This window comes from Balaenoptera acutorostrata, chromosome 6 (genome assembly GCF_949987535.1).
Source record: "Balaenoptera acutorostrata chromosome 6, mBalAcu1.1, whole genome shotgun sequence".
NCBI classification, from domain to species: domain Eukaryota; kingdom Metazoa; phylum Chordata; class Mammalia; order Artiodactyla; family Balaenopteridae; genus Balaenoptera; species Balaenoptera acutorostrata.
In genome coordinates this window covers 49,399,043-49,426,862 of record NC_080069.1, presented here as the reverse complement: position 1 = coordinate 49,426,862, position 27,820 = coordinate 49,399,043, and the positions used below count along the sequence as shown (strand labels likewise).

At 41.5% G+C, this 27,820-nt stretch overlaps 1 protein-coding gene across 3 annotated transcripts in view; it reads left to right on the top strand.

Moving 5' to 3' along the window:
* Positions 1-27,820, top strand: part of TEK (TEK receptor tyrosine kinase) — a 103,243-nt gene that overhangs the window by 46,983 nt on the left and 28,440 nt on the right. The window contains exons 3-11 of one of the 3 annotated variants that reach the window (XM_007176836.3): positions 3,212-3,322; positions 4,203-4,355; positions 8,299-8,430; positions 8,906-9,046; positions 12,090-12,218; positions 15,301-15,452; positions 17,439-17,583; positions 22,333-22,494; positions 24,304-24,438. In XM_007176836.3, the coding sequence (XP_007176898.1) occupies positions 3,212-3,322; positions 4,203-4,355; positions 8,299-8,430; positions 8,906-9,046; positions 12,090-12,218; positions 15,301-15,452; positions 17,439-17,583; positions 22,333-22,494; positions 24,304-24,438 (1,260 nt within the window). The remainder of the gene's footprint in view (positions 1-3,211; positions 3,323-4,202; positions 4,356-8,298; positions 8,431-8,905; positions 9,047-12,089; positions 12,219-15,300; positions 15,453-17,438; positions 17,584-22,332; positions 22,495-24,303; positions 24,439-27,820) is intronic. The other 2 variants (XM_007176837.3, XM_007176838.3) reach the window with 2 other exon arrangements.

Here is a 27,820-nt window from a genome sequence, read left to right as displayed (position 1 = left end):
TTGCTGCTGACTCGTGCATCTGGGGAGGAAGTGGAAAATCCATTTGAGACGTGCCAAAACACAGCTTAAATTGGCTCACATACTCCAAATGGCCAAAGGGATTTTTATCAATGGCATCATCCAAAAAAGTCAAAAGCAGTTTTTTCAAACCTCCCTGCACATTGCATCTGGGGGCAGGGAGGTATAAATGAAGTTTGGAACGTTTTCATATCCAAAGATCTATTACAGAGTGTTCCATCGGAAGAAACCTAGGTTACTTTTCTTCCTCTTTTAGTTTGAGAAATGGCTTTGCTTTAAGAACATCCAATTTCCCAAACATGATTTGTGAAGTTGACCGAGAGGAGCCATTTGTATCTAAATAACTCAAATGAGCATGTTAAATGTATGAGGAAAATAGGAAAATTTGAAATCAGATTCATTCATTTATTCTTTCATTCCACAAGTATTCTTAAACCTCTATTTGTGCCACACATGGGAAACACAATGAAGTTAACATTTCCTGAATACTTATTATGTGCCTGACATCTCCCTAGCAACTTTCTTTACATTGCTATGTAATTTAATCATTACCAAATGCATATCTGATGAGGACTATTATGATTTCATATTAATAGGTAAGTCTTATAACTATTGTAATTAGAAGCATTCATATACGTGGTTTCCCGTGTTGGACCTGGGAAGGTAAACTTGGGTCTGATCCCTGGGCTGCTTTTCAAAACCGCCATGAGCCTACCCTCCTGGAATGCTCAGCCTAGTATGAGTGGGGCCGTAATGGGGAAGGGCAGGGTATATGGAAGGCAGTATGACGGCACTTAACCTGGATTCCAGGATTGTGTAAGGCCCCTGGAGAAAGTGACATCTAAATGGAGACCGATGAATGAGTAGGACTTGGTGAGACACAGGGGAAAGGAAGGAGCAGAGGAGCAGGGAGAAAGTTCATGACTTGGACGTGAGTGATCACGTGATCTGTTCGAGGGACTGAGTACAGTTCAGAATGGCTGGAAGTGAGAGGTAAGGATGCCAGGCCTGGAGCAGGATGAGTCTGGAGGGCCGATGTCTGGAACAAGTGTGGAGCTCTTGAGTTTGTGTCTCAACTTTCACACTTACTGTTAGGAGGCCTTGGGAAGGGACTTCGTCACCCTTAACTCCATCTCCACACTGACAGACTGTGGATATCTGGTCTTCACAGGGCTGTTATGAAATTATACAAAATAACAACGGACATAAAATGACATTATTACTCTCAGTTTTTATTTATCATTAAATTAAAGGAGACAACTGAAATTTAGCTCAATTATTTTTCATCCATGAGAAGCACCTTTGTTTATAACTTTTACTACCTTCTACTTTCTTCTCCACTGCTTAAGGAATAAGTGAATTGTGTTCGTAGTTAAGGTCTGTGAGTTAATTAATCCAAATGATCTCAAGCAAGTCATCTTCTAACCTAGGCCTCAGCAATCTCATTTATAAAATAAGGTGTTATATCACCTATGAAAGGCCTCTGGAGCTGAGCTACCTTCTTCAAATCCTGGCTCTCCTGTGAACTTGCTGTGTAATCTTTAACAGGTTACTTGACTTCTCTGGACCTTGATTTCCTCATTTGTAAAAGTAGGATAATTGTAGTACCTATCTCCTAGAGATATTACGAAAATTAAATATGTGTGAAGTGCTTAGAACAATGCCTGGTCAATAGGGGCTTATTGTTTTCATGATCCAGTCGAGTCACATGATTATCAGTCTATGCGTACTGTGTACAAGTCAGACTCTTGTGTCATCAGGAAGCCCAAGGTGCAAGGCTGGCTTGTGGATGCCCTTTGTTAGTCCTCAGCAGAGAACGATCCACCTAGAGCCATGAGTGCGGGAGGTGGCCGGTTGGGCGGCAGGGGAACTCTGGTGTGACTGTGTTCCGACACCCAAAACAGGGAGCTTAAGAGGTGCAAAGTCGGGCTTCCCTGGTGGCGCAGTGGTTGAGAATCTGCCTGCTAATGCAGGGGACACGGGTTCGAGCCCTGGTCTGGGAAGATCCCACATGCCACGGAGCAGCTGGGCCCGTGAGCCACAATTGCTGAGCCTGCGCGTCTGGAGCCTGTGCCCCGCGACGGGAGGGGCCGCGATAGAGAAAGGCCCGCGCACCGCGATGAAGAGCGGTCCCCGCACCGCGATGAAGAGTGGCCCCCGCTTGCCGCAACTGGAGAAAGCCCTCGCACGAACCGAAGACCCAACACAGCCAAAAATAAATAAATAAATAAATAAATAAATAAATAAATAAATAAATAAATAAGAAAATCCTTAAAAAAAAAAAAAAAAAAAAAGAGGTGCAAAGTCTGAAATAATAAAAAGCCACAGAATGGGGAAAAAGTAAAGCCACACTGGAGTTGAGCCGAGTGGAGAATCTCGGTTCCTTTTCAGAATACAATGCTGAGCGAGAAGTCCCACGGTCAGCTAAACAATCTTCACACAAAGGAGCAGAAAATATAAACAGACCACAGAGAGAGGAACAACAGCCTGAAATGGTCAGATAGTCCTCACAGGAGCCTAAGGGCATGTCGCAGAGAGCAGTTAGATTGCTAAATGAAGCGCCTCCTCAGGTGAGAGGGAGCCCCCGAAAGTGGCCCCTGCGGTCCCCCGCCTGCCGTCCCTGCCACTCATGGCCACACTGCACGTGTCACCACAGCAGCGTGGCCTTTGTTTATGTTTGGGAAGGATCCTGACCTCTTCTAAGCACCCAGGGGTTTGGCATACATCATTTACTATTCCTAACAACCGTTTAAGGTAAATACTTTTACTCCTAAATTACAGATGAGGAAGCTGAGATTTTCAGAGGTGAAGTAACTGGGTCAAAGAGGTTCAGTAAGTGGCAGAGGGTGGCCTTAAGCCCAGGACTGTCTAATTCCAGGGCTCACGGTGTGTTTTGATCTCCACCACTCTCCCTCTGGGTCCGCCGCATGTCACTATCTGCACCACGCGGTGTCTGTGTGGGAGTCTTTCAGGACCCTGTGCCCAGGTCAGCAGGCGCTGAGGAAAACAAGCAGATGTACCTAAAGCTCAGGTCCTTCTGAGCCTGGTTCAGAGGCATCTTCTGCCTTCACAGGGTAGCTCTCTAAGCTCTCATGAAAACCAGCTGACTCCTGCCAAGTAATAGGCCTCATCTTCTGATTCAAAAGATATATAACCTCACTTTCTCATTTGTTTTTTCTCTCTCTTTTAAAAGCTTCCTTCCTACCAGCTACTTTAACTATGACTGTGGACAGAGGAGATAATGTGAACATATCTTTCAAAAAGGTATTGATTAAAGAAGAAGATGCAGTGATTTACAAAAACGGTGAGTATGAGTTTTGTGTCATTCCAACACTGTTGTGTGAGACATCAGATAGCATAAAACATACTGGGTCATTATCTTATTGCAGTCTTGGGGGCAGATGTTTGAAGTAAAGCTACTATGATGCAAGCTAATCAGATTCTATGGTAGAAGCTGTCTTAGGTCACGTGTTTGGTTACTTAAGTTAATTAAAGTGGAGGTGTTTATACATATATGAATGCACGTACCTACATTGTATATTTACAAATATACAATATGAACTATGAACGTACAATAAAATCCCATCATGATGTAATACGTGGGGTCTCAAATTCTGCCATGTAAAATGGGATGCTGTTTGATTGCAAGGCTAAGCAAATGACCAGAGTGAGCCTGGAAAGCCAATTGGCAGTGGTTCTGGGGGTCAAGTGCGCAACCCCAATCTGTCTGGGTCTGACTACGGTTTGGCACCACCTGGTGGCAGTTGCCTGATGCCGCTGAAATATTGATGGGGACTCTTCTGAGTTCTGTGGATGAATGACTTACAGGTTGGAGTAGTGATTCTAGTTATCTCTTAATTGATTAGTTGGCAAGGTTACCTGACGTTTTCCCCAGCTTTGTCGGTTTGCCTCTCCCTGCAGAAGATGAGAAATTTAGGCTACCCTCACCTTCATGTGTTTGGTGGTAGATCCTATAGACTAACCTATCTGCTCCAACAACATACTTTTCTCAACTTTGGGGAGAGCATTCGATAGCTCAGCCTTTTCATTCTTCTCCCCCCATCTACTATGCTAGAGCACATTTTCTATATCAGGCCAGGGAAAGCTGATCAAGTGGAGGGGGCAGACAAGGAAACAGGAGTGTTTGAGTGTGACCCATTGTTCTCCGCTTTTCTCCCTTACAGGTTCCTTCATCCATTCAGTGCCCCGGCATGAAGTACCTGATATTTTAGAAGTGCATCTGCCTCATGCTCAGCCCCAGGATGCTGGAGTGTACTCGGCCAGGTACATAGGAGGAAACCTCTTCACCTCGGCCTTCACCAGGCTAATAGTCCGGAGTAAGTGATGGTGTGGTGTTAGGATTTTTCGTTGGAAGTAGCAGAAACTGACTCTGGCTACTTAAGCAAAAACCAGGGATTAGTTGAAAGTATACTGAAGACTTAAAAAAATTGATGGAAAAGCTGATAAGCAAATTCCAGAAAAGATCTTCCAGGGAAGATCTGGGGCTCAGCACCGGGGAGGGAGGGTGGACTTTCTCTCTAGGATGCTACCATTACCCTAACTTAGCTTCAGTGATGTTTCTTTTACTTCTAAATGTTGCACTCTCAGGATGAACAATCAGATTGGCCTGCCATGTGTCAGGTGTCTACTCGCCTAGACCAGTGAGCTATAGAAAGGGTGGAACCACGTACTACATACAGAATGGTAACCCCTGTGAGCCCGACAGTCTCCCCAAAAGTGTCTGCTACAGGGAGATGAGTTGGGCCTTCTGGGTTGGCCTAATATCTAGTTAAACATTAAGTCTCCTGTAAATCCCAACTTTCCAGATCATTTAACTCTCAAATGTGATTTCTGTTTTCAGGTTTGAAAAATGCAAGAGTTAGAACTGGTGAAAACTTCTCCCCCATGATAACTATCAAAGTGGGTAGTAACTGTCACCAGTGGTTTTTACAAATAATTGATCTATAGAAAGCAAAAAATTTGCCCTGGATTTTCTCCGGTTATGTTAGGTATTCATGATATTAAATGTTCAGGCTTTCAGGTCTAAGTACTAGGGATGCCCTGTCATTCCTCTAATGACTAGCTTCGCTAACTTGTGAAGAGTACTTATTTTGCTTTGCATTATGTTTATGCATTCATTCATTCATGCAACAAGTCTGTGTTGATTATAAGTCTCTGCCAGGCATTGTGTTGGTGTTGAGAATACAAGGATAATAAGATGAATCACCGTCCCTTGGGTAATTCCCAAGCGGAGCAGGTACATACATAAATAGATAAAGATACTGCGATATGACAACAGATGAAAATATGAAAAGTGTGATTCATCTAGTTTGGGCAGGTGAAATCCCCTTTCATTCCTCTCTACTCTCGGAGAGTCTGAATGGCAAGGACACAATTTGCATTCATTTCATTAAGATGGTCTCTCCAGTGTGATATAGCACCATGTACCAGGGGCACTCAGAGTCTCGGGTAAATTGGCAGATTTTCCAGCAATATCAGAAACATCAAATGTTGATATACGGTAAAAGGTTTAAAGCTTTTTTTTTTTTTAATGACAAAACATACATGACTTATCATAGATTAGAATTTTAAATTTCCCTGAAGTTTTAAGATAAAGCAAAAGACTTCAAACACATTTTGATCTCCAAGTTGTCTCCTTTTCAGATGGCCAGAAGCACATTTATTCTCTTTGGCTCTTATTTCAATAAAACTGTCTGAGAAGCACTGCTAATATCTAAAATCATTCTAAGAAAGTTTGAGTTGGGCCACAACCATCCTATTTAAAAGTACTTCCTTCCGTTTGACCTCTTTGATGTTTACTAAGAAATGAGGTACAGTTGAAGGCATTTGTCCATTTCTCATAACTGTAAGGTATCTCTCCAGGTAGATTTGAACCCTAGGAATAGTCAGTGCTTAAAGATGTGTATTAAAAATCAAACTGGTGGGCTTGGGGCTTCCCTGGTGGCGCAGTGGTTGAGAATCTGCCTGCCAATGCAGGGGACACGGGTTCGAGCCCTGGTCTGGGAAGATCCCACATGCCATGGAGCGACTGGGCCTGTGAGCCACAACTACTGAGCCTGCGCGTCTGGAGCCTGTGCTCCGCAACAGGAGAGGCCACGATAGTGAGAGGCCCGCGCACTGCAATGAAGAGTGGCCCCCGCTTGCCGCAACTAGAGAAAGCCCTCGCACAGAAACGAAGACCCAACACAGTCATAAATAAATAAATAAATAAATAAATAAATAAAAGAACGTGAATTTCTTAAAAAAAAAAAAATCAAACTGGTTATATGTGTAGGATTTCTTTTCGGCATAAATTCTCTCCATGGCAAAAGATTTATCGAAAACATTAAGTTTATACGATTTCTCTCTGGGGCTTCCCTCGTGGCGCAGTAGTTGAGAATCTGCCTGCCAATGCAGGGGACACGGGTTCGAGCCCTGGTCTGGGAAGATCCCACATGCCACGGAGCAACTGGGCCCGTGAGCCACAACTACTGAGCCTGCGCGTCTGGAGCCTGTGCTCCGCAACAAGAGAGGCCACGATAGTGACAGGCCCGCGCACCGCGATGAAGAGTGGCCCCCGCTTGCCGCAACTAGAGAAAGCCCTCGCACAGAAACGAAGACCCAACACAGCCAAAAAGAAAGAAAGAAAGAAAGAAAGAAGCTTTCATTTAAAAAAAAAAAAAAAAGATTTCTCTCTGTATGCCACGGATCTATGGTTTCCTAAAATACAAAACCATGAGGCTTTTGAAGAAAATAACAGAAGCCTAACTGCATACTTGTTGCTTATCAAGGAACTCTTTTCCTGCCTTCTGCATCCCTAAGAGATCACCTTAAATATTTCCTTGAGCTTAATCCCTTCCTCTTTCCCAGGATTAGGAGTGAAGCTGGGACAGGTCTGCAGATCGGTGCAGGGTTAGAAACATACTTTAACGTAACAGGAGAACCCCTTTCATCTCCAGTGTCTGCCATCATTAGTTTTCATCATGTGAAGATAATCTGTGGTCTGGCTCTCAAGAAATCACTAATTGTGCAGAAGTATTTTTCCCTTTATATATTAAGGCATGTAAATATTAGCTTTGAGACATTTTGTAGCTTTATCTATTAAGTGGTTGCCTGTAAGGCTGGGTCTGTGTTGACAGTCTTCCTGATTATTTTAGAGAAAATACTGATAACTAGGAGTTCTTGCCAAAAATATTATAAGCTGTAGGCACAGGTCCAAGTTTACCACCGTGAGACTAATATTCAGGGACAAAGACGTTAGTTCCTTTCAGAAGAAAAATTAAACTAAATTCCTGACCACAAACGGTCACCCTACCCCACTCCCCCTGAGCTTTCCTTATCAGAAGGTATCCTAAATAACAATCTGAAATCACCAAGTGCTGGAGAGAAAGAGCCAGGAAACACGAATCTAGAAGCATTTTACCATTCTTGTACTGTCAATTTTGTATCTTGCTTCATTTCTTATATGTTTTCTACCTGAAAAATATTTGGGGGCTACTAGCTCCTGCTTCCCCTTTTAGCCGTCTTCTGTCTCCACATTCTTTATTTTTTTTTAATCTTTATTTTATATTGAACTATTTACAATGTTGTGTTAGTTTCAGGTATACGGCAAAGTGATTCAGTTACATATATACATGGATGTATTCTTTTTCAAATTCTTTTCCCATTTGGGTTATTCTCCACATTCTTTAGACTGGAGGTTCCCAAACTCTGGCCTGCCTCAGAATTATCTGAAACACTTGTGAAGCATAGGTTGCTAGGCTACCTCCAGAGTTTCTCATCCAGTAAATAGGTCATTGATGGGAGTCTGGGATGTGCATTTCCAACAGATTCCCAGGTAATAGTGATGCTACTCGTCAGGGGTCACACTTGGAAAACCACTGCTCTTGTCTCTAACCGTAACTGCAGCTCTCCAAACATACTACGTTTTCCTCCTGACCTAGCCTTTGCCCAGAACACGCTCTCCAGCCTTATCTTCTTTGCCACTTAGGGGGTCCTGCAGATTCAACTCACATACCACCTCCTCTGAGAAGCCCTCCTTTATGCCCTATTCCAACCCTAAGGCAGAATTAGGTACTTCTGTCTTTGTCGTTATCATTATTTTCTATCACATGTCTGTTTCCCACATTGGACTCTTAGCTTTTAGAGAGCAGAGATTGTGTTTTATTTATCTTCGTTCACCAGTGCCCACTCACGTGACTAACGTGTATCAGGTGCTCAATAAAGCTTTGGGGAATGAAGGTGCTCCACTCACCATAGTCTTGTTTTCCTTAAAAAAAGGATGTGAAGCTCAGAAGTGGGGACCTGAATGTAACCGTGTCTGCACTGCTTGCATGAACAATGGGATCTGCCACGAAGATACCGGAGAATGCATTTGCCCTCCTGGGTTCATGGGGAGAACATGTGAGAAGGGTAAGTCAAAAGTGCTTGATGAGTAACCTGTGGATGTAAAAAGCCATTGTTGCTGGATCTAGAATTTTAGATCTGGACCCAGTTGGGAATGGAAGCTAAATGGCCTCTGTGAGCCCATATGGTACCTTTGTGTAAATGCAAAAAAGGTGCCCTTTCTTAAAGGCTCTTTATTGTCAACCCCTGAAAAGTTGTAATAAGTGTACAAATCTACAACATCTATGATGTGAACGCCACTCCCTAGGTTTGTGCAGTCCTCAAACTGCACTACTGGGTGTTGTGCCTGCAGTGTCCTCTCTGTGAGGCAGTTTCATTATCTATAAAATGGGCCATAAGCGTGTGTTTACACTGACAATTCCACAGCTTACATTGTATTATTTTCTATGTTCACTGGTCTAGGAGAGACCCTTAAAAAGAAGAATCCTGCATTTCAAAGGGCTGCATATTTGCCTCTGAATCATCTTTTTCTCACCCACAGCTTGTGAACTGCACACGTTTGGCAGAACTTGTAAAGAAAGGTGTAGTGGACCAGAGGGATGCAAGTCCTACGTGTTCTGTCTCCCAGACCCCTATGGGTGTTCCTGTGCCACAGGCTGGAAGGGTCTGCAGTGCAATGAAGGTAGGCACCAGTCACACCCCTAAAGAGAAAAGGTTCTTGCAGGTATACCAAGGAGATCCAGCTTGCTGGAAATCATCGTGTAGGACATACCTGGACTGCTCACTCAACTGTCTATTGCTGAATTACAGGGTTTTGAATCAAAGATATCTTCATCCAAAGTTAATTATGCTTTCACGTTAAGACTCTGGACCTGATAGAAAGTGCTTCTCATACACATCACCTGGGGATCTTGTTAAAACAGATTCTGATTTCATAGGTCTGGACTGGGGCGTGAGGGTCTGCATTTCTAACAAGCTTTGAGGTGATGCTCTTGGTTTTCAGACCACATTTTGAGTTGGAAACCCATAGAAGATTTGTTATCTTCAGTGCATCATAAATATCATTGCTTTTAGGTCAGATCCAGGTAGGATTTGGGATTTGAAAATTGAGGAAGTTAAGGTCTTCTCTTCCGTGGACTTTACACAAGCAATACTAACTTCACCTACACGAAGATTCCTTCTACCCTTTCTAATATATATTTTCCCATTTGGTGAAGCTCAGAGGTATATGTTTCCCATCTACTTTCCAATAAGATTTTCACATCAAGTATCACACAGTAACTTAACATGAACGTGTGGCCAAATATGCTAGACCTTCCCTAATGAATGCTAACCTGGTGAATTAGGCAGAGCTCAAGGGTGTTTCAGTATTTGCCTCACAAATTCAGCTTTTTCCACATCTGGCATTGCTGGGAGCCGTGATGGGGTCTCCAGCCACTTGATAACAATGCTCTAGGACAGAGCAGTTCAGTAGAAATATAAACAAACCACATATGTAATTTAAATTATTCTAGTATCCACATTAAAAAAGTAAGAGAAACAGGTGAAATAATTGTAATATTTCAGTTGAAATAATTGTAATATTTCAGTTAACCCAATATATCAAAAATATTACCATAGCAACATGTAATCAATAGAAAAAATATTAATGAGATGTTTTACATTCCTCTTTTCATACTGAGTCTTTGAAATCTCAATTTGGATTAGCCATTTTTTTTTAATTAAATCATCTTTTTCCCTTTATTTATTTATTTATTTATTTATTTATTATTTATGGCTGTGTTGGGTCTTCGTTTCCGTGCAAGGGCTTTCTTTAGTTGCGGCAAGTGGGGGCCACTCTTCATCGCGGTGCGCGGGCCTCTCACTATCGCGGCCTCTCTTGTTGCGGAGCACAGGCTCCAGACGCGCAGGCTCAGTAGTTGTGGCTCACGGGCCTAGTTGCTCTGCGGCATGTGGGATCTTCCCAGACCAGGGCTCGAACCCGTGTCCCCTGCATTAGCAGGCAGACTCTCAACCACTGCGCCACCAGGGAAGCCCAGATTAGCCATATTTTAAGTGCTCAATAGCCATCCATGGCTAGCAGCTACCCTACTGGACAGCATAGCTCTAGGGGCTTAGAGTAAGAGGACAAAGAGGAGAGTTACACAAAAGTAAGCTTCAGTTACCTGCAAAACCTCACTCAGTTCCCTCTAAGTGCTATATCTGTCCCCCGTGGAACACTGAAGGAGCCTTAGCCGTAGAGGAATCCCACATGGTCTCAGAAATGTACACGTTAAAGTAAAATGTGCCTCCGAGTAGGGGTAGATCCAGTTCCTCCTTAAAGACTATTAAAAAATCATACACAAATTTTAAAAAACATGTGCATATATGAAATCTTTGCTAGGGCCCAGAAGGGATACATGCATGTGAGGAGTCTAGAACATAAGCTTCATTAACTTCATGGTGAATATGTCTCTAGACCCAGATTTATAGGAGTACCTTTATTAACATTCCAGCCCACATCTGGCTCAAGAAATCACTAAGATTTTATGAACTGAGATATTTTAGTGTTCTCCCAGACTCCTTCCTTGGACCTACAATTACATGTATGTTAGACCTTTTGATATTGTCCCGTAGGTCTCTGAGGCTCCAATCACTTTTTTCTAACTTTTTCCCTATCTGTATTCTTCAGACTGAATACCTATTGATCTAGCTTTAAGTTCATTGACTCTTCTGTCATCTCCATTCTGTTGCTACATCCATACAGTGAAATCTTTATTTCAAATATTATGTTTTTCAGTTCTAGAATGCCTTTTTGGTTATGTTTTATAGTTTATATTTCTCTGATGAGATTTCTAATTGTTTCATTTGTTGTGAGCATATTTTCCTTTACTTCACTGAGCATAGTTATTGTAGTTGCTATTTCCAACATCTGGGTCATCCAGGTTGGTCTCTGTTGATTTTCTTTTCCCTTGAGAATGGGTCAGAATTTTCCATTTCTTCTGATGTTGATTGTATTTTGGACATTGTGAATGTTACATTGAGGAGACTTGGAATATGACACATTTCTCTGAAGAATGTTGATTTTGTTTCATTATGTCCTATCAGGCAATCAGCTTGGTATGACTCAAACTGCAAACTCTGACTCTCAGGCATCAACTCAAACTCAGTTCATTCCTTTTAGCCTTAGCTGGGTTGCTTCAAGTCTGCACTTAACATGTGTGGTTCTGGGGTCAGCCAAAGATTTGGGACTTCCTCCCTCTGGCTCTTCCTTTCTAGATTTTCCCTCTCACTTTCCAGAGGCTCTAGTTGCTTTGACTCTGTCCTCTAAGATTCCTCTGTCAGTAAGACTACAGGTTTTCTTTGGAGTTCTAGCTTCCCCACATAATGTCAACTGTACCAACCATTAGACTAAAAGCTGAAAAATAGGGAGCACACCATTCCCATCTTCCAAATTTCAGTTCCCCTCAGAACCTGCCTGGTCCCCTCTGTCCCTCCTCCCATCACTCTTCAGTGCTTTCAGGTAGTTGTTTTTAAAATAGAGTTGTTATTTTTGAGAAGGGTGACCTGGTAGGAGCTTATTCAACTCTCCTGGAAGCAGAATTCCTCAACCCTTTAACTTCTTGGTAATTCAGATAAATAATACTACTTGGTAGCTTGGAGAAAAAAAGTAAAACTAGCCACCTATAGCCTGAGTTTTCCTCCTTCCCTATCTTAACGCTGGTTTTTGATGTCTTTGTTTACAGCATGCCAGCCTGGTTATTATGGACCAGACTGTAAGCTTAGGTGCAGTTGCACCAATGGGGAGATGTGTGATCGGTTCCAAGGATGCCTCTGCTCTCCGGGACACCAAGGGCTCCAGTGTGAGAAAGAAGGTAAAGCAAGGTAACACTGTAGTCAGGGCCAGGTTCAGCATGTCTGAACCAAGCTTTTCTGGCATAATTCTTGCCCCACTAGCCCAAGATTCTTAAACTCCTTCTGTTTCCATCCTGAAGTAGGGAAGAATATATCCCATGTTCTAAAGGACAGCTTTCTGAATCTTTTCTATGGACTGTCACACTGGCCTTTCCAGTAAGGAATAAACCATGTGTTCTTTGTAGCACATTAGGTGATAACTGGCCAGCTGAGAACTCTGCCTACCTCTTTTGCTCTCTTCTCTAGGACCAGCCTTTTCCCTGGATATCCACAACAGGGGAAGACTTACGTGGAAGGGAGTTGGATAAAAGATATTTTTAAAAAGAAAGATATAATGAAAGGAAAAAAAATGAAAAATATTTTCCTCAAAATGAAGTTTTAAATAATTCTAGTTCAGAATTACCGTAGAGCAGAGGTCAGCAAACTCTGACCCACAGACCAAATCTGGTGTACTATTTTTTTTAATAAATTTATTTATTTTATTTATTTATTTTTGGCTGTGTTGGGTCTTTGTTGCTGCGCATGGGCGGCGAGCAGGGGCTACTCTTTGTTGCGGTGCGCGGGCTTCTCATTGCAGTGGCTTCTCTGGTTGCAGTGCGCAGGCTCTAGGCACGTGGGCTTCAGTAGTTGTGGCACACGGGCTCAGTAGTTGTGGCTCCTGGGCTCTAGAGCTCAGGCTCAGTAGTTGTGGCGCATGGGCTTAGTTGCTCTGCAGCCCGTGGTATCTTCCCGGACCAGGGCTCGAACCCATGTCCCCTGAATTGGCAGCCAGTTTCTTAATCACTGCGCCACCAGGGAAGTCCCTTGTGTACTGTTTTTTAAAACAGTTTTGTTGAGGTATAATTTTTATACCATGAAGTTCATCCCTTTAAAACGTAAAATTGAATGCTTTTACAGAGTTGTGCGACCATCACCATAATCTAGAATGTTTTCATTTTACCAAAAGAAAGTGTGTACCTATTAGCAGTAACTCCCATTCCTTCCTCCTCCCAGCACCTGGCAACCATTAATTTATTCTCTGCCTTTACAGATTTACTTATTCTTGACATTTCCTATTCTATAAACGGCATCATACAATACATAGTCTTTTGTGGCTGGCTTTTCTCACTTACCATACTTTTTTTGAGGTTTATCTGTATTGTAGCACATGTCAGTATGTATCTCATTCCTTTTTATTGCCCCACCATCTATCTGTTCTCATAAAAAAAAATTTATTGGAACACAGCCGTGCCATTTGTTTACAATATATCATGTAACGTTGCTCTTACACAGCAGGGTTGAGGAGTTACCACAGAGAACATATGGCTTGCAAAGCTGAAAGTATTTATCTAGTCCTTTCAAGAAGGTTTGCTAACGCTTACCCTAGAATATACTTTTTAAAATCCAAAGAAGCATATTTTCAAAATTTAAAAATAATAAACATATATTACTTTTTCAGTCAAATATAAATAACATATGTCCAGTGAAATCTACACTCAGAGTAATAAGACATTTATGGTCTTCTGCCTGTGAGTTTTAAAAATCAGAACAAATATGTGGGGAAATACCAACTGTTTTCTCAAAGGCTTTAGCTTGTCAGCTTTATACTTTCTCCTCTTCCCCAGCATTTGGACTTTGTTACAGGGCGGGAATCTGGGAGGGTCTAGGAAGGGAAGGAAAGGCTGTGGGCCAGAACATGGATTGAAAGTGGGCAATGAACAAACTTAATGATTCGAATTTTCTGCTCCACTTCCTCCTTTCTGTTCTAAGGCTGATGTTACAAAAAGTGTGAGAATCTCAAACTTAGAACCAGGTTCTGGGCTTTTGGGGAGCAGCTCCCTTTCCCTCATACCCTCTTCCTCCCTCTAGCTGTTCCTCCACCCCCATCCAGCTGCAGAAACTGCAGGGGGAGAGTGAAGGAAAGACATGGTTTGAAAATGTCAAAGCACTTTGAAGAATTCCGATGGCAATAATTATATAGGCTGAACAGTCTGGCAAATTTTCTAATCACAATCTCTCCGAGTCTGCAGATATATCAAGGAATTACCTTTGTGGCTTTTAGATCTTTTCCCCTCCTGCTCCATACACTTTACCTGTTTCCTTCTAGGCCTGAGAAATAGGATATCAATATAAAATATCAATACTGATGTGTTTACCTTGACCCACCGCGGATATGGAACAGCATGTAGGTGACTGTTGTTCTTTTTTGCTGGAAAGGACTAAGTCACTTTTCCAATGTTTCCCTTATTTGCTTTAAGTGCATCTCCGTCTCCTACATTCTCTACTAAGTGTTGGACTCTTTTCAGTCATGTCTTACATTTAGTTACACACGGTCCAAAATTCTCTAAGACCTTACAGTTCAGAATAAAATTGTTATATTTCAGGATTATTCATTCTCTACTCTGCAGATAATAAGCAAGGGCTCCTGATACCTTTGTTGATACCAGAGACATTTTTCCCTTTCCATATTGGCAGCAGTATTTTTTATTTGGCTATTGATGGGAAATTGATTTGGGGGAGTTTTATTCCAGTTTACTTCTTCGATGTAAATGTGAATATAATTAATCATCGGCCACTTGCAGACTTCCCAATTAATGAGACATCTCTCAGATGTCAAAACTTGATATATTGTTGATCGGCAGTATTGGGGGCTTGCAGAGTGAAAGAAGAACTAGTTTTTGTTTTTGTAAAACAAATTCCCTTAAAAAGCAAGAGAGGGAGCGGACAGTAACATCTGCAGAGATGTGGTGCTGATGAGTTTTTCAATATTGAGACTGTATCTCCTAGGTCCACTGAGAAAGTACATCATTATGGCCAAAGAGTGTGAATTCTGGAGTCATAAAGATCTGAGCTTGAACCTGAACTCAGAGCCTCAGTCTCCTCATCTTTAAAATGGGAACCACAATAGCACCCACCCCACAAGTTTATTACGTGATGATAAAACAATATATTATTTGCCAAGTTCTTGCCCAGTGCATGACTTACTAAACGGTAGCTACTTTTATTATTTCTATTTCTGCTGTGTTAAAGATTAGATTTCACAGTGCCCTTTCCTTCATTCAGGCATGCCAAGGATGACCCCAAAGATAGAGGATTTGCCAGATCACATAGAAGTAAACAGTGGTAAATTTAACCCCATCTGCAAAGCATCTGGCTGGCCGCTACCTGCTAATGAAGAAATGACCCTGGTGAAGCCCGATGGGACAGTGCTCCATGTAAGAGTTATTCTTTTTCTTTTCCTTTTTTTTTTTTGTAGAACAAATTATAGCCTTTTTAAAAATTGAAGTATAGTTGATTTTACAATGTTGTGTTAGTTTCAGGTGTACAGCAAAGTAATTCAGTTATACATATATATTTCTTTCAGATTCTTTTCCATTATAAGTTATTACAAGATATTGAATGTAGTTCCCTGTGTTATACAGTAAATCCTTGTTGTTTATCTATTTCATATATAGTAGTTTGTATCTGCTAGTCTCAAACTCCTTATTTATCCCTCCCCTTCCCCCTTTTCGCTTTGGTAACCATAAGTTTGTTTTCTAAACCATAAGTTTGTTTTCTATGTCTGTGAGTCTGTTTCTGCTTCATACATAAGTTCATTTGTGTCATATTTTAGATTCCACATATAAGGGATATCATATGACATTTGTATTTCTCTGTCTGATTCACATCACTTACTATGATAATCTCTAGGTCCATCCATATTGCTGCGAATGGCATTATTTCATTTATTTTTATGGCTGAGTAATATTCCATTGTATAAATATACCACATCTTCTTTACCCATTCATCTGTCAGTGGACATTTAGGTTGCTTCCATGTCTTGGCTACTGTAAATAGTGCTGCAATGAACATTGGGGTGCATGTATCTTTTCGAATTGTAGTTTTCTCCAGATATATGCCCAGGAGTGAGATTGCAGGATCATACAGGAGCTCTATTTTTAGTTTTCTAAGGAACCTCCCTACTGTTCTTCATAGTGGCTGTATTCTTAATCTGACCTCCTTATACTACTAGATATTTTCAGTGTAGCACTCACCCTGCTAAAGGCTAGATTCCATTCATGGCTTGCATCCTCCTAAGCTAGGGTGTTGTTAGCTTTGACAAAAAGCAGAGGAGAGTTCAGCATAATCCATTTGACTCTAGATAGACCTGATCCCACACCTCCAATCCAGAAACTATGATCCACAGAATCCCTTAGGTCTGAATACATACCTTGGGTCTCTGCCTCTGCACTTTGTCCTCACTGTTGGTGTCTACCACTGGCTAGGGTGCTACCACAGTGTTCTTCTTTGATGGAAAGGAAAAAGCTACTTTTCCGATATGTTTCCCTTCCCTGTCCCAACAATCCCAAATGCAGCAGAGACAGGAACTACCTCAAATTTCTCTGTGTCACAAGTGATCTTCAGGAAATTGATGTATTTTCTTATCTAAGGTTTTGAAATAGTTATCTTATTTTTCTCTCAAAGATGACTGAAAATCAACTTGACCAGAAGGCAGATCCAAATGACCTCTTGGGGGTAGGATATGTAGAATGTTCACACATCAGATGTCCCTGATTCCACTCAAACAATCCATTAAGTAGTAGAAGCCAACTGACAGCTTCCAAAATCTTGTTGGCGTATCCATGATTTAGTGGAAGTCACAGCTACCATCTAGTGAGGGCTGACCATACTATACACATCTTACTTTACATTACCTGTCCCCTTTATGCAGAAGTGGAAACTGGCTGCGTGAAGTTAAGTAACTAAGGAATTGGTCAAAAGTGGCAGAGCTGGGATATGAACTCAGGTCCATGTGTCTTTGGAGCCCTGACCTTTTCCACAATACCATACTTGGCAGCCCCTCAAACACTTTAGGAGCCATTTTGTCTTCTCACCCAGCCATCTCTGTATTGGACCAGAAAGGAACAAATGTTACCAGAAGCAGTTTAGAAGGACTTAGACTTTTTGCTTGGAAGTGTTTGCCCCACACTCCCAAACACACAAATACAACAGCAGGATCTGCGAAGGCATCAATCCAACATAAACTTTCAGGGCTACTACAATAGCTTTGGAAATAAGCCAGTGCTTATACAAGCATTGCAATGATCTTCTTAATCTCCCCTAGAAAACTCTTTATTTAACAATACGATGGGGTCAGTGTTAAGAACCTTTGTGTTTATACCTATCTAGAAGCTTTTTTTTTTTTTTTTTGACCTTTCCAGCCAAAAGACTTTAACCACACGGGTCATCTCTCAGTGGCCACGTTCACAATCCACCGGATCCTGCCCCCTGACTCAGGAGTCTGGGTTTGCAGTGTGAACACGGTGGCTGGGATGGTGGAAAAGCCTTTCAACGTTTCTGTTAAAGGTAAGGTCCATTTTCCAGGGAAAGAGCTTGTAACCTTGATGGTGCTGTGTTTATGTATCACTGGGTGCTGCTTCTAAATAGAAATGCTCTCTGACCACCAAAATGCCTTTTGGATGTTCTCCAGGATACTAAGCCTTAAAAAAAAAATTATGTGCATTAAAATGGAAAGGAGGGATTAGGTTTATGACCTTTGGAGTTACATAGCCCTGGGTTTGATTTTCATGCTAACAGCTAGTAAACTTGGGTGTGGCCTTGAGCAAATGAATTTGACCTCTCTGAGCCTTTCTTTATTTGTAAACACAGCTTAGTTTATCTACCACTCAGGGTTATTGCGAAGATTTGTTAAATAGTGGAATTGTGTCTGGCATAAAGTGTCTGGTAGTGATTTTATTTTGTAAAAAGTTTAACTTTATCATTGTCGTGACTTCCTATTCACTGTAGAGAATAATTTGGAGACTCTTCATTTTGAGGACTACTCGCTTAATATGAAGCCCAGGCTATGCTATACAATTAACATGAATGGTTTTCTCACATATTCAGAGTTCTGAATATTCTTCCTACTATGAATTAGTATTTCAAAATTCAGAGTTATTCTAAGTGGATGTGTGTACCTTTGAGGCTTGCAGGGAAGAAATAAAGTGGAAGTAAATCCAAGTTAGCTTGGTTGGTGTACAGAGATACAACAAGGAATTTCAAATTTGGAAGTTGCTTTTTAATCCATTTAGACAAAAACACCTAACAACTCTGTGGTATATATTCTAGAAAGGCACTGGGCTAAGTGCTCATTCATCTTATCTAATTTTTATGAGTACTATGTACAGTAGTATTGTTATCCCCACTTTATCATTCAAGAAACAGGTTCAGAAGGTTTAGGTAACTTGTCTAAGATAACACATCTGGCAAACAGCCAGTGTTAGTTTTGAACCTGGTCTTGACTCCAAACCCTGCATCATCTTTTGTAGATCATTTTGCTTTCTGAGACTCTTGTGTTACAGATAAGGAAGCAAGATAACAGAAGCTGATTAGTATGTAACCTACTTCACTACCTGATTAGGAATCTTTGGGTGATCCCAGAGGTAATTTCTGTAAATGAACTGAATGTAATCACCCAGAACATAATTTTTTTTAAAAAAGGTCAAGAACAGTAGTAGCATAAATACAGCCTCATAGAGTTGGATTCTCTGCCCTGAGAACCCATGTAAAACACCTCAGAATCTTTAATATTTTTTTGGATTACTGGAAAATCCTGGATCTATTTTATTCAGTAGAACATTAACACGATCAAAATAATTTCTTACATCATACATGTTCTTGGAAGAAAGGAAATGATATACAGACAAGACAAATTATGCTATTTTTAAGCTTCTTGAAATGTTTGCTTCCCATGGAAAGTAAATAATAGTAAGTAAAAAACCATGTTGCTAAGATTCAGAAGAGTGTACTGATTCTAATTTTTATTTTTTAAATAAAAGACACAGCACGCAACATCAGTGCACAGAAACCTCTCTAGTTCTAAGTCACTGATGCCTCTTCACTGTCATATTGACTGATATAAAATGGAAATAGCCATTAGGTAAATTAAGCAGTGTCTTTAATCATAGTATTAAAAAAAAATAGATAGAGAGATACAGTTGCCCTTCAGTATCTGTAGGGGATTGGCTCTAGGACCTCCTTGGATACCAAACTCCATTGATGCTCAAGTCCCTTATATAAAACGGCATAGTATTTGCGTTCAACCTACGCATATCCTCCTGTATACTTTGAATCATCTCTAGATTACTTAAACAATAGTCCCTCCCCCCCTTATCTGTGGTTTCACTTTCCATGGTTTAAGTTACCCACGGTCAACTGCAGCCCAAAAAATTAAATGGAAAATTCCAGAAATAAACAATTCATAAGTTTTAAATTGTGTACTGTTCTGAGTAGCATGATGAAATCTTACACTGTTCCACTCCATCCTGCCGGGGATGTGATTCCTCCCTTTGTCTCGTGCATGCCACCCATTAGTCACTTAGAAGATGTCTAAGTTACCATATCCTCTGTCATGGTATCACAGTGCTTACGTTCCAGTAACCTTTATTTAACTTAATAATGTGATGCTGGCAATTTGAATATTCCCTTACTGTGCCTAATTTATAAGTTAAATTTTACCATAGGTATGTATGTATAGGAAAAAGCATAGTGTATATAGGGTTTAGTACTGTCTGCAGTTTCAGGCATCCACTGGGGTCTTTGAATGTATCACCTGAAGATAAGGGGGACTATTGTAACACCTCATACAATGTAAATACTATGTAAATAGTAACTATAATGTAAATACTTTGTAAATAGTTGCTGGCACATGGCAAATTTCAAGTTTTGCTTTTTAGAACTTTCTGAAATTTTAAAAAATTTTCCCCCTGAATGTTGATCTGCTCTTGGTTGAATCTGCAGATGCAGAACCTGCATACAGAAGGCTGACTGTACTAGACTTTACTACCAGAGTACATACTGGAGCAACCACTTTGGAAAACTGGCAATATATATTAAAGCTAAGCATACACCTACCCTGTGACCTGATAATTCTAGACCTAGGTTTATGCTCAAAAGAAATGAGTGCATATGTTAAAAACAAATAATCTTCAGTAATGTTCTGAGGAGTTTTATTCCTAATAGCCCAAATATCCATCAATGTTAGAAAGGATAAGTAAATTGTGTTATATTCATATGTAATAGTTTGCTAGGGCTGCTGTAGCAAAGTACCCTAGACTGAGTGGCTCAAACAACAGAAATTAATTTTCTCGATGTTCTGGAGGCTAGATGATCAAGGTAATCTCACCTTGATCTGAGATCAGCGTGTTGGCAGAGTTAGTTTCTTCTGAGACCTTGCTCCTTGGCTTGTAGACAGCTGTCTTCTCCCTGTATCTTCTCATGGTCTTCCTTCTGTGTGTGTGTTCTAATTTAATCTTCTTATAAGGACAACAGTCATATTGGATTAGGAATGACTGTAGACCTCATTGTAACTTAATTTCCTCTTTAAAGACCCTGTCTCCAAATACACGTACTGTTTATAGAGTGCAAGGGAGAAAGGAACAAGTCAAAAGAGAAAAATGATATTGGGTGAGGTAGGAAGTATCTAACATGTCCCTTAATGACCCCTGCCTTGTGGAATTCATGACCTTGTGTAATCCCTTCCCCTTGCATGTGAGCTGGACCCAGCAACTCTCCTCTCATACAGGAAGAGTGATGTGCAGGGCTGGCTTCATGGGCTTATGACCTGTCCACACAGGGCCCTGCACTTGGTTTAATGTTCTATTGTCTTCAACTTGAAATTTTATCTTTGAATTTCGTAAGTGAAGTCCAGTGACACAATGGAGTGTGCACATGAGCAGAAGAGATAGACTCACTATCTGTCTTCTTTCTTGGCCACCCCTTTCCCATAAGTGTTCTCGATGACCCAGGGCACAGGATTCTGGTGGACCTCTGATTCATGGGAGTTCAATAAGACTCAAAGCAAGTACAAAGTTAGTTGGGCTACTTCTACAATCGAATAAATGAGGGTACTGACAGCCTGACAAGACGTCCTTTCCTTTTCAAACCAGAACTTGCTTAATATTGTGGACATACTATAAATCTGTTTATATACTGTGGTCCTTAGGAAGGCCACAAACCATTGTAATATCCAAGAATTTTTCTTTCCCCAAGAACCAATTTTCACCTTGTCGGGAGTGCTCTTTCAGTCCCATTGGGAATACATGGTCTTTGAGATGGGGAGATTATTCTGGATTATCTGGGTGAACCCACTCTAATCACAGGAGTCTTTAAAGACTGTCAGAAAGAGATATCACAATGGAAGAAGGGTCAGAGACACATGACTCTGTTGTCTTTGAAGATGGAGGAAGGGACCATGAGTCAAGGAATACAGATGTTTTTTAGAAGCTGAAAAGAAGGAAACAAATTCTCCCTTGGGACCTCCAGAAAGGAACACAGCCCTTGTTAACACCTTAATCTTAGCCTGGTGAGACCCATGTCTGACTTCTGACCTCCGGAGCTGTAAGAGAATAAATTCATGTTGTTCTAAGCAGAGCGAGACAGACAGACAGACAGAAAGACAGACTTAGTCTGGTGGTCTAGTAGGAAGACTGGTATTCAATAATGACACCAAATCACTAAGAATAATAAATTGCAGTGAAGGAAAAAGTTCTGTGGAAGGGTATGACACGTGAGCCTAACCAAGGTTCTGGGATAGCCCCTGTGAGGAAGTCACATGAGAGCTGAGAGATGAATGATGAGTAAGAGTTAACTGCAGAATCGTGGGAGGTCTACAGCATTCCTTGCAGGAGAACAGCCTCAACAAAGAACCGGAGACAGAAAGGAGCCTGGTGCATTGTTAGTTGAATGAACTGAAAGGTCACTGGGACTGGAGGGTATTAGGTGAGGGAACGAGGAAGCTGAAGAGGAGGCAGGGGCTCTATCGTCCCTGGCAGGTCATGGTATGAATTTTAGATTTTATTCAAATGTAGTGGGAACCCATTGAAAGGTCTTGAGCAGAGGAGTGCTCGTATTTTAAGAAAGCACTTTGTGGGTAGTGAGTTGGAGGGGCAAGAGCAAACCAGGAGATCACAGAGACGGTAACTGCACGGAATCTGAGCAGAGAACTTTAAGAGGGCTTTGTTGGGAGTGTAAAGGCACTCATCCTCTACCCCCATCTCAGAACACAGTAAAACCCCAAAGTGTAAGGACTGATCTGATTCTTGACACTTTATTTAGTTCTTCCAAAGCCCTTGAATGCCCCAAACGTGATTGACACCGGACATAACTTTGCTGTCATCAACATCAGCTCTGAGCCTTACTTTGGGGATGGACCAATCAAATCCAAGAAGCTTCTCTACAAACCTGTTAATCATTATGAGGCTTGGCGGCATATTCAAGGTAAGGTTTGGAAAGGAAAGGCTCCAGCTGGAGATGGGGCACCAGGAAAAAAAAATTTTCCCCCAAATATAGAAATCCTCTCTCCCAGTCTCAACCCTCTACCCCAAGGTAGGGGCTGTAGCAGTGGATTCCATTTCAGAGTATTCAAGGAGGAGTTGGGGGGCACGGGGTGGTCCTCTGAGTTCTGCGGCTATCTTTTTGGAAGTCATGATGTAAAATGGGACACAGAACTGGCCTGTGTCAGGAGTTACTATCTGCATCAATATTTCCTTTCCAGGCTTCTCTGGATCTCTAATCCCTTTTTGACTCTATCTTGCTTGGTCATGGTGAAAGATACAAGTTTATGCCATGAATATGGTAACAGGAAAGTCCAGGGCCTGCTGGTAAGGCAGAGAGTTAATTTGCTTACATCTGAGGGGTGATTGTTGCTGCTGTATCAAGTTCTTTATTCTTTATCGTATTTGAGTCTTGCCCTGCCTGCAGGCTCCTAACTCACAGAGGTTTATGAGAGGAATTTGGACCAGAAAGTTTGGGCTGTGGCAGGAAGAGGAGGGGATGTGGGCAAAGAGAGGTACATGCCCCTCCCCCAACTTTTTGAAAGAAAAAACCCAAAACGTAATAACATGTCAAAAGTTCATGAAAACAGTTAAATTTATTTATTTGTAAGTTAAATTTATTTTGAAACACAAATGACAGTTCTGTTTGTTACATGATGATGTAAAAGTCACATTTTTTTAAAAAAGAAAGCTGAGCATCACCTATTGAGCCAGCTGCTTAATTGCACCATCTTATAGCGAGACCTGCCGCTGTCCTGCTTGTAGGGAATGTGCATCCCTCCACCAACACTTTAGTCTCACTATGCCTGTGATTTCCTAAAAAGCGCCCTCTACCCATGAGATGTCGATAATCAAAGTTACAATAAAGGAGAAGAAAAAGAGGGTTTTTGGTTTAATAATACTAGCTGATTTGGGTATATTGAATAATGTCTTGGTATCATTACTGAGCTCTTCACATTCTTTTGAAGATTCAGCCAAAATTCAGAATCCCAGCAACATAAGACTGATTTGCTGGATTGCTGTTTCTGTTGTCGATGGCTAGGTCTTTTTAAAAAGCAGCTTTTTAAAAAAAACATGGTGTTAATAAACCATCATCTCTTTGTGGACATCTACGAAGTGGTCTTCTAAAAACCCTTAAACACAGTCCAATATGTTTTCTTACCGACTAGGAATTTATCATATGGTAAGGCAAAAATCTACCTTTGCAATATCCACGGAGAAACAAAGTGGCAAAATAGAATAGCTAAGGAGAAAAGAAGCATATGTCATTTGCTTATGGGATCTATTTTCAAGTACTTCAGAACGCTTCATTTGTTATGACATGACCATCACAAATTCACTGTCTAGTCATTGTAAGCATACCCTCAAAGAGTCTCTTCTCTTGATAGCTTGATTGCCATCACTGTATGTACTTGAAAACAGAAGTTATTTTATATTATTCTAATTCAGTTTTTCCCCTAAATCTGATTGGTATTCCATATAGTTGAAGATTTGCGTGGTTTTACTCTACAAATGAAAAGACAAAAACACTACAGCAGAAATGTGTAAGTGGCGCAGAGATACTTACATGAAAAAGCCTTATTTTCCTTATATTGGGAACACTGAGGCCCTGAAGATGGGATTGCCTCTCTGTTCTACTCAGACATTGTATTTTTAAAAACCAAACATTAGTTCACCTCACAATAACAACATTCCAGTTTAAAGAATGTAAAAGATTGCCAACTTAAGTTTCCTGAACTTTCCCTCTTCTCAGTGACAAATGAGATTGTTACCCTCAACTATTTGGAACCTCGGACAGAATACGAGCTCTGCGTGCAGCTGGTCCGGCGTGGAGAGGGCGGGGAAGGGCATCCTGGACCCGTGAGGCGGTTCACAACAGCTTCTATCGGTCAGTTGAAGCAAACAGGCATTTATTTAGGAGCTGGGTGGGTGGGGGAGGAAGGGGAAAGAGGAAGGAAGACCAGGAAGGGCGGTGGTGGGTGGGTGGGTGGGTGGGATGGTGGTGGAAGGGGTTTGCTTTTGAATGGGTGGGAAAGTGACAGGAAGGCTAGCAACTTGGAGCCAAACCAGTCCTTTACTTGGGCTGCACTCCTGGTCTGTCTCCCTGGGGGAGGGTGTCGGCAGCAATCCACCGGGACAGAGAAGGAAGCAGATGACCCTTCAGGAAGGCAGGGACATCCCTTGGGAGTTGGGATTTACTTAGCAGCAACTGTGCTCCGTCTTGGCTCCCGAATTTTACCACCAGCTTCCTGTTTCTTAAGGGCCCAAGACAGGCTCTTGCCGCATATGTACTCCAGAAATCCCAGTGTATTTACTTTAAAAAGTAATTTCTAGTTTTTCGAAGTCATTCACGTACATAGTGAGAACATTAAATAGAATGAAAGGCTTTTACCTATAGAACAGCAGTTCTGGGCTTCCCTGATGGCGCAGTGGTTAAGAATCTGCCTGCCAATGCAGGGGACACAGCTTTGAGCCCTGGTCCTGGAAGATCCCATATGCCGTGGAGCAACTAAGCCTGTGCACCACAACTACTGAGCCTGTGTTCTAGAGCCTGCAACCCACAACTACTGAAGCCGTGTGCCACAACTACTGAGCCCACGTGCCACAACTCCTGAGCCCACGTGCCACAACTACTGAAGCCCGCACGCCTAGAGCCCGCGTTCCGCAACAAGAAAAGCCACCGCAATGAGAAGCCCATGCGCTGCAATGAAGAGTAGCCCCCCCTCGCCGCAACTGGAGAAAGTAGAGTCCCAGAGTGGTTAATAACTTGCCCATGGTAGTGTATCGGGTACATTGCCATACTAGATCTTCAGACTTGATATCTTTTTGTTTCTCCTGGGAGAAACAAAATATCCAGGTATTTTTTACCTGGGAGCCCAAAGGCACGATGTCCTTATCCCAGCTGATGAGTTTTCCTATTTTTAGTCCATTTACTAAAAGCAGAAGGATATGGAATGATTTCGTGAGAAGCTAGGAAGAGCATCAAGCTCTTCTGCAGGGGCTGTGCATCCCTAACAGAGACTCTCCCCTCCACACTCCCCACCTAGTGTTCATCTGACCAGCAGCATCCTTAAAGAACCAAATGAAACTCAGTAGCTACTCTGATGCTTGTAGAAGCATTGCACAAGTAAGGAATGGCTTCCTGGGAACCCACCAGGTAGTAAATACCAAAAATAATACTGGAGACTACATATGACTTAGAGGATAAAGGAATCTCCATGACTGTGATCCACGGGGCCCCCTAATATGTCATCAGGTTGCTGCTAAAAGGCAAATGGTAGTTAATTCTCTCTTAGAGCGGTGCTGATGAATCAAAAGGGGAAGGCCATAATCTGACTCAGATGGAAAGTATTTATGGAACAGAACATAAAACACTTCACAGACCCATACTGTGCTGTCTTCAGCTCTCAGAATATGTTCCAGCCAGGATGTATTTAGAGATGTCTTGGAATATATTTCAAAGTAGTTCTCAGGGGTGGGCGGGAAGGGAATTCTTGAAGGTTCATCTTTTCCCAGCATTTGAATTTTGCTGATGTTTGTTTTTAAATTCATTTGGCAGCTGCACTATTTATAAGTGTGTTGGTTGAGTGATAAAGGCCGGGAAGGCCAGGAGGGGAGGGAAGAGAACATACTCTGAGCACACGGCAGAGAGAGGGCAGGTTGGGAGGGGTGAAGGGTAAGTCATGCTCCCAAAGGGAAGGAAATGACCATTTATGCGGTTGCTCCTCTGGACCAGGCACAGGCTTAGAACGTTTACATGTTTGCTGCACACCATCAGTCCTCCCTCTGTCTGCTGTCATCGTAAGCCTACCTACCCACTCCAGGTGGCTTATTTTGGAACTTAAACTTTAGAGAAGAGCAAAAGGAGGTGACATCACCTCTCTCAATTTGCAAAGGTTTTGGAGAAAAGACCAATAAGACCTGTAGCATAATGTCCAGCAGGTGGCAGGACCTGATTGCTGGTTCTCCCTCATCTAAGGTGGTCAGAACTGGCCAGTGAGAGTCCTTCTCCCATTGGGTGGAAACAGACCCTTCCTCTCACCTCTAACCAAGTTTCTCGACTTTTTATTTTATTTTTTTAAACTTTTTTTTCATTTTATTGGAATATAGTTGATATACAATGTTGTGTTAGTTTCAGGTGCACAGCAAAGTGATTGTTATACGTATATTCATTCTTTTTCAGATTCTTTACCTTATTTTAATTTTTGTAATTATCACCCTCTAAAGAGCTTCTTAGATCGTTTTGTCCTTAAGACAAAATCTCTGTCTCTTCTGCCATGAATTGTAATACCACAGATCTGTTTATATATTGTGGCCCTTCATAAACAATTGTCATTATCTAAAATTTTCTCATACCCCAAGAACCAATTTTTGCCCCCTTAGGGGCAATAATGTCCCCACCAAGAATGCATGAGTAGAGGATCACTATTCTATGTTTTGAAAATACTTTATATCTGAAGTTTAAAATATCAATATACTACTATTAGCTGAAAATTTACAGATTCCTCCACTGTCCATTGGCCCAATGTATTTTATGAAGGAAGGAAGGAAGAGAGAGAGAAAATGTTGATAGAGCCCCTAACACCTTCCAAGCATTTTCACCTTCACTATCTCATTTCTCCTCCTGAGTCTGGAAGATGAGTATTTTCATTTCATGCTACATGTGAACTCAGAGAGGTTATGAATTTTCCCAAGGTCACAAAACTAAAGGGGCATGCTCCTGCCTCTTTGATTTCAAAACCCATACTCTTTCCATTCAGTTACCTCTCTGGTAGCCCAGGTTCTTGGGGGTAATTATGGCCACACGGCACGTGGTCAGAGCCAAACCTTGATGTGATCAGAGCAGTGCGAGGCCTGGCCCGGCCATCACAGTGTTGTCATGTCTGAAATTGTCCTTGCTAAGGGGAAGTAACCCTGAAATTGCTTTAAAATATATTACTTAATATATTTAATATATTAAAATATATTACTCAAAATGGGAACAGAAACACTGAACCTACAACCCCAGAACCTTGGCAGATCCAGTGTTTCCATTTTTATCAGTTTCCTTCCTTTTTCACCAATTGTAGACCTGACTTTTACCAAGTGGTAAGCAGAGTTTTTTCTCGTGTGTTATAAGTTTTGGAGGGGCTTCTGTACTTTTTCCAATAAACTTTTAATCCCTTGGATGGCTATATCATAATTTATTAAAGCATTTTCCTATTTTGAGCATTTTGGTTTCTTATGATTGTTTGTTCTTATAAATAATGTCGTAATGGACATCTTCATGC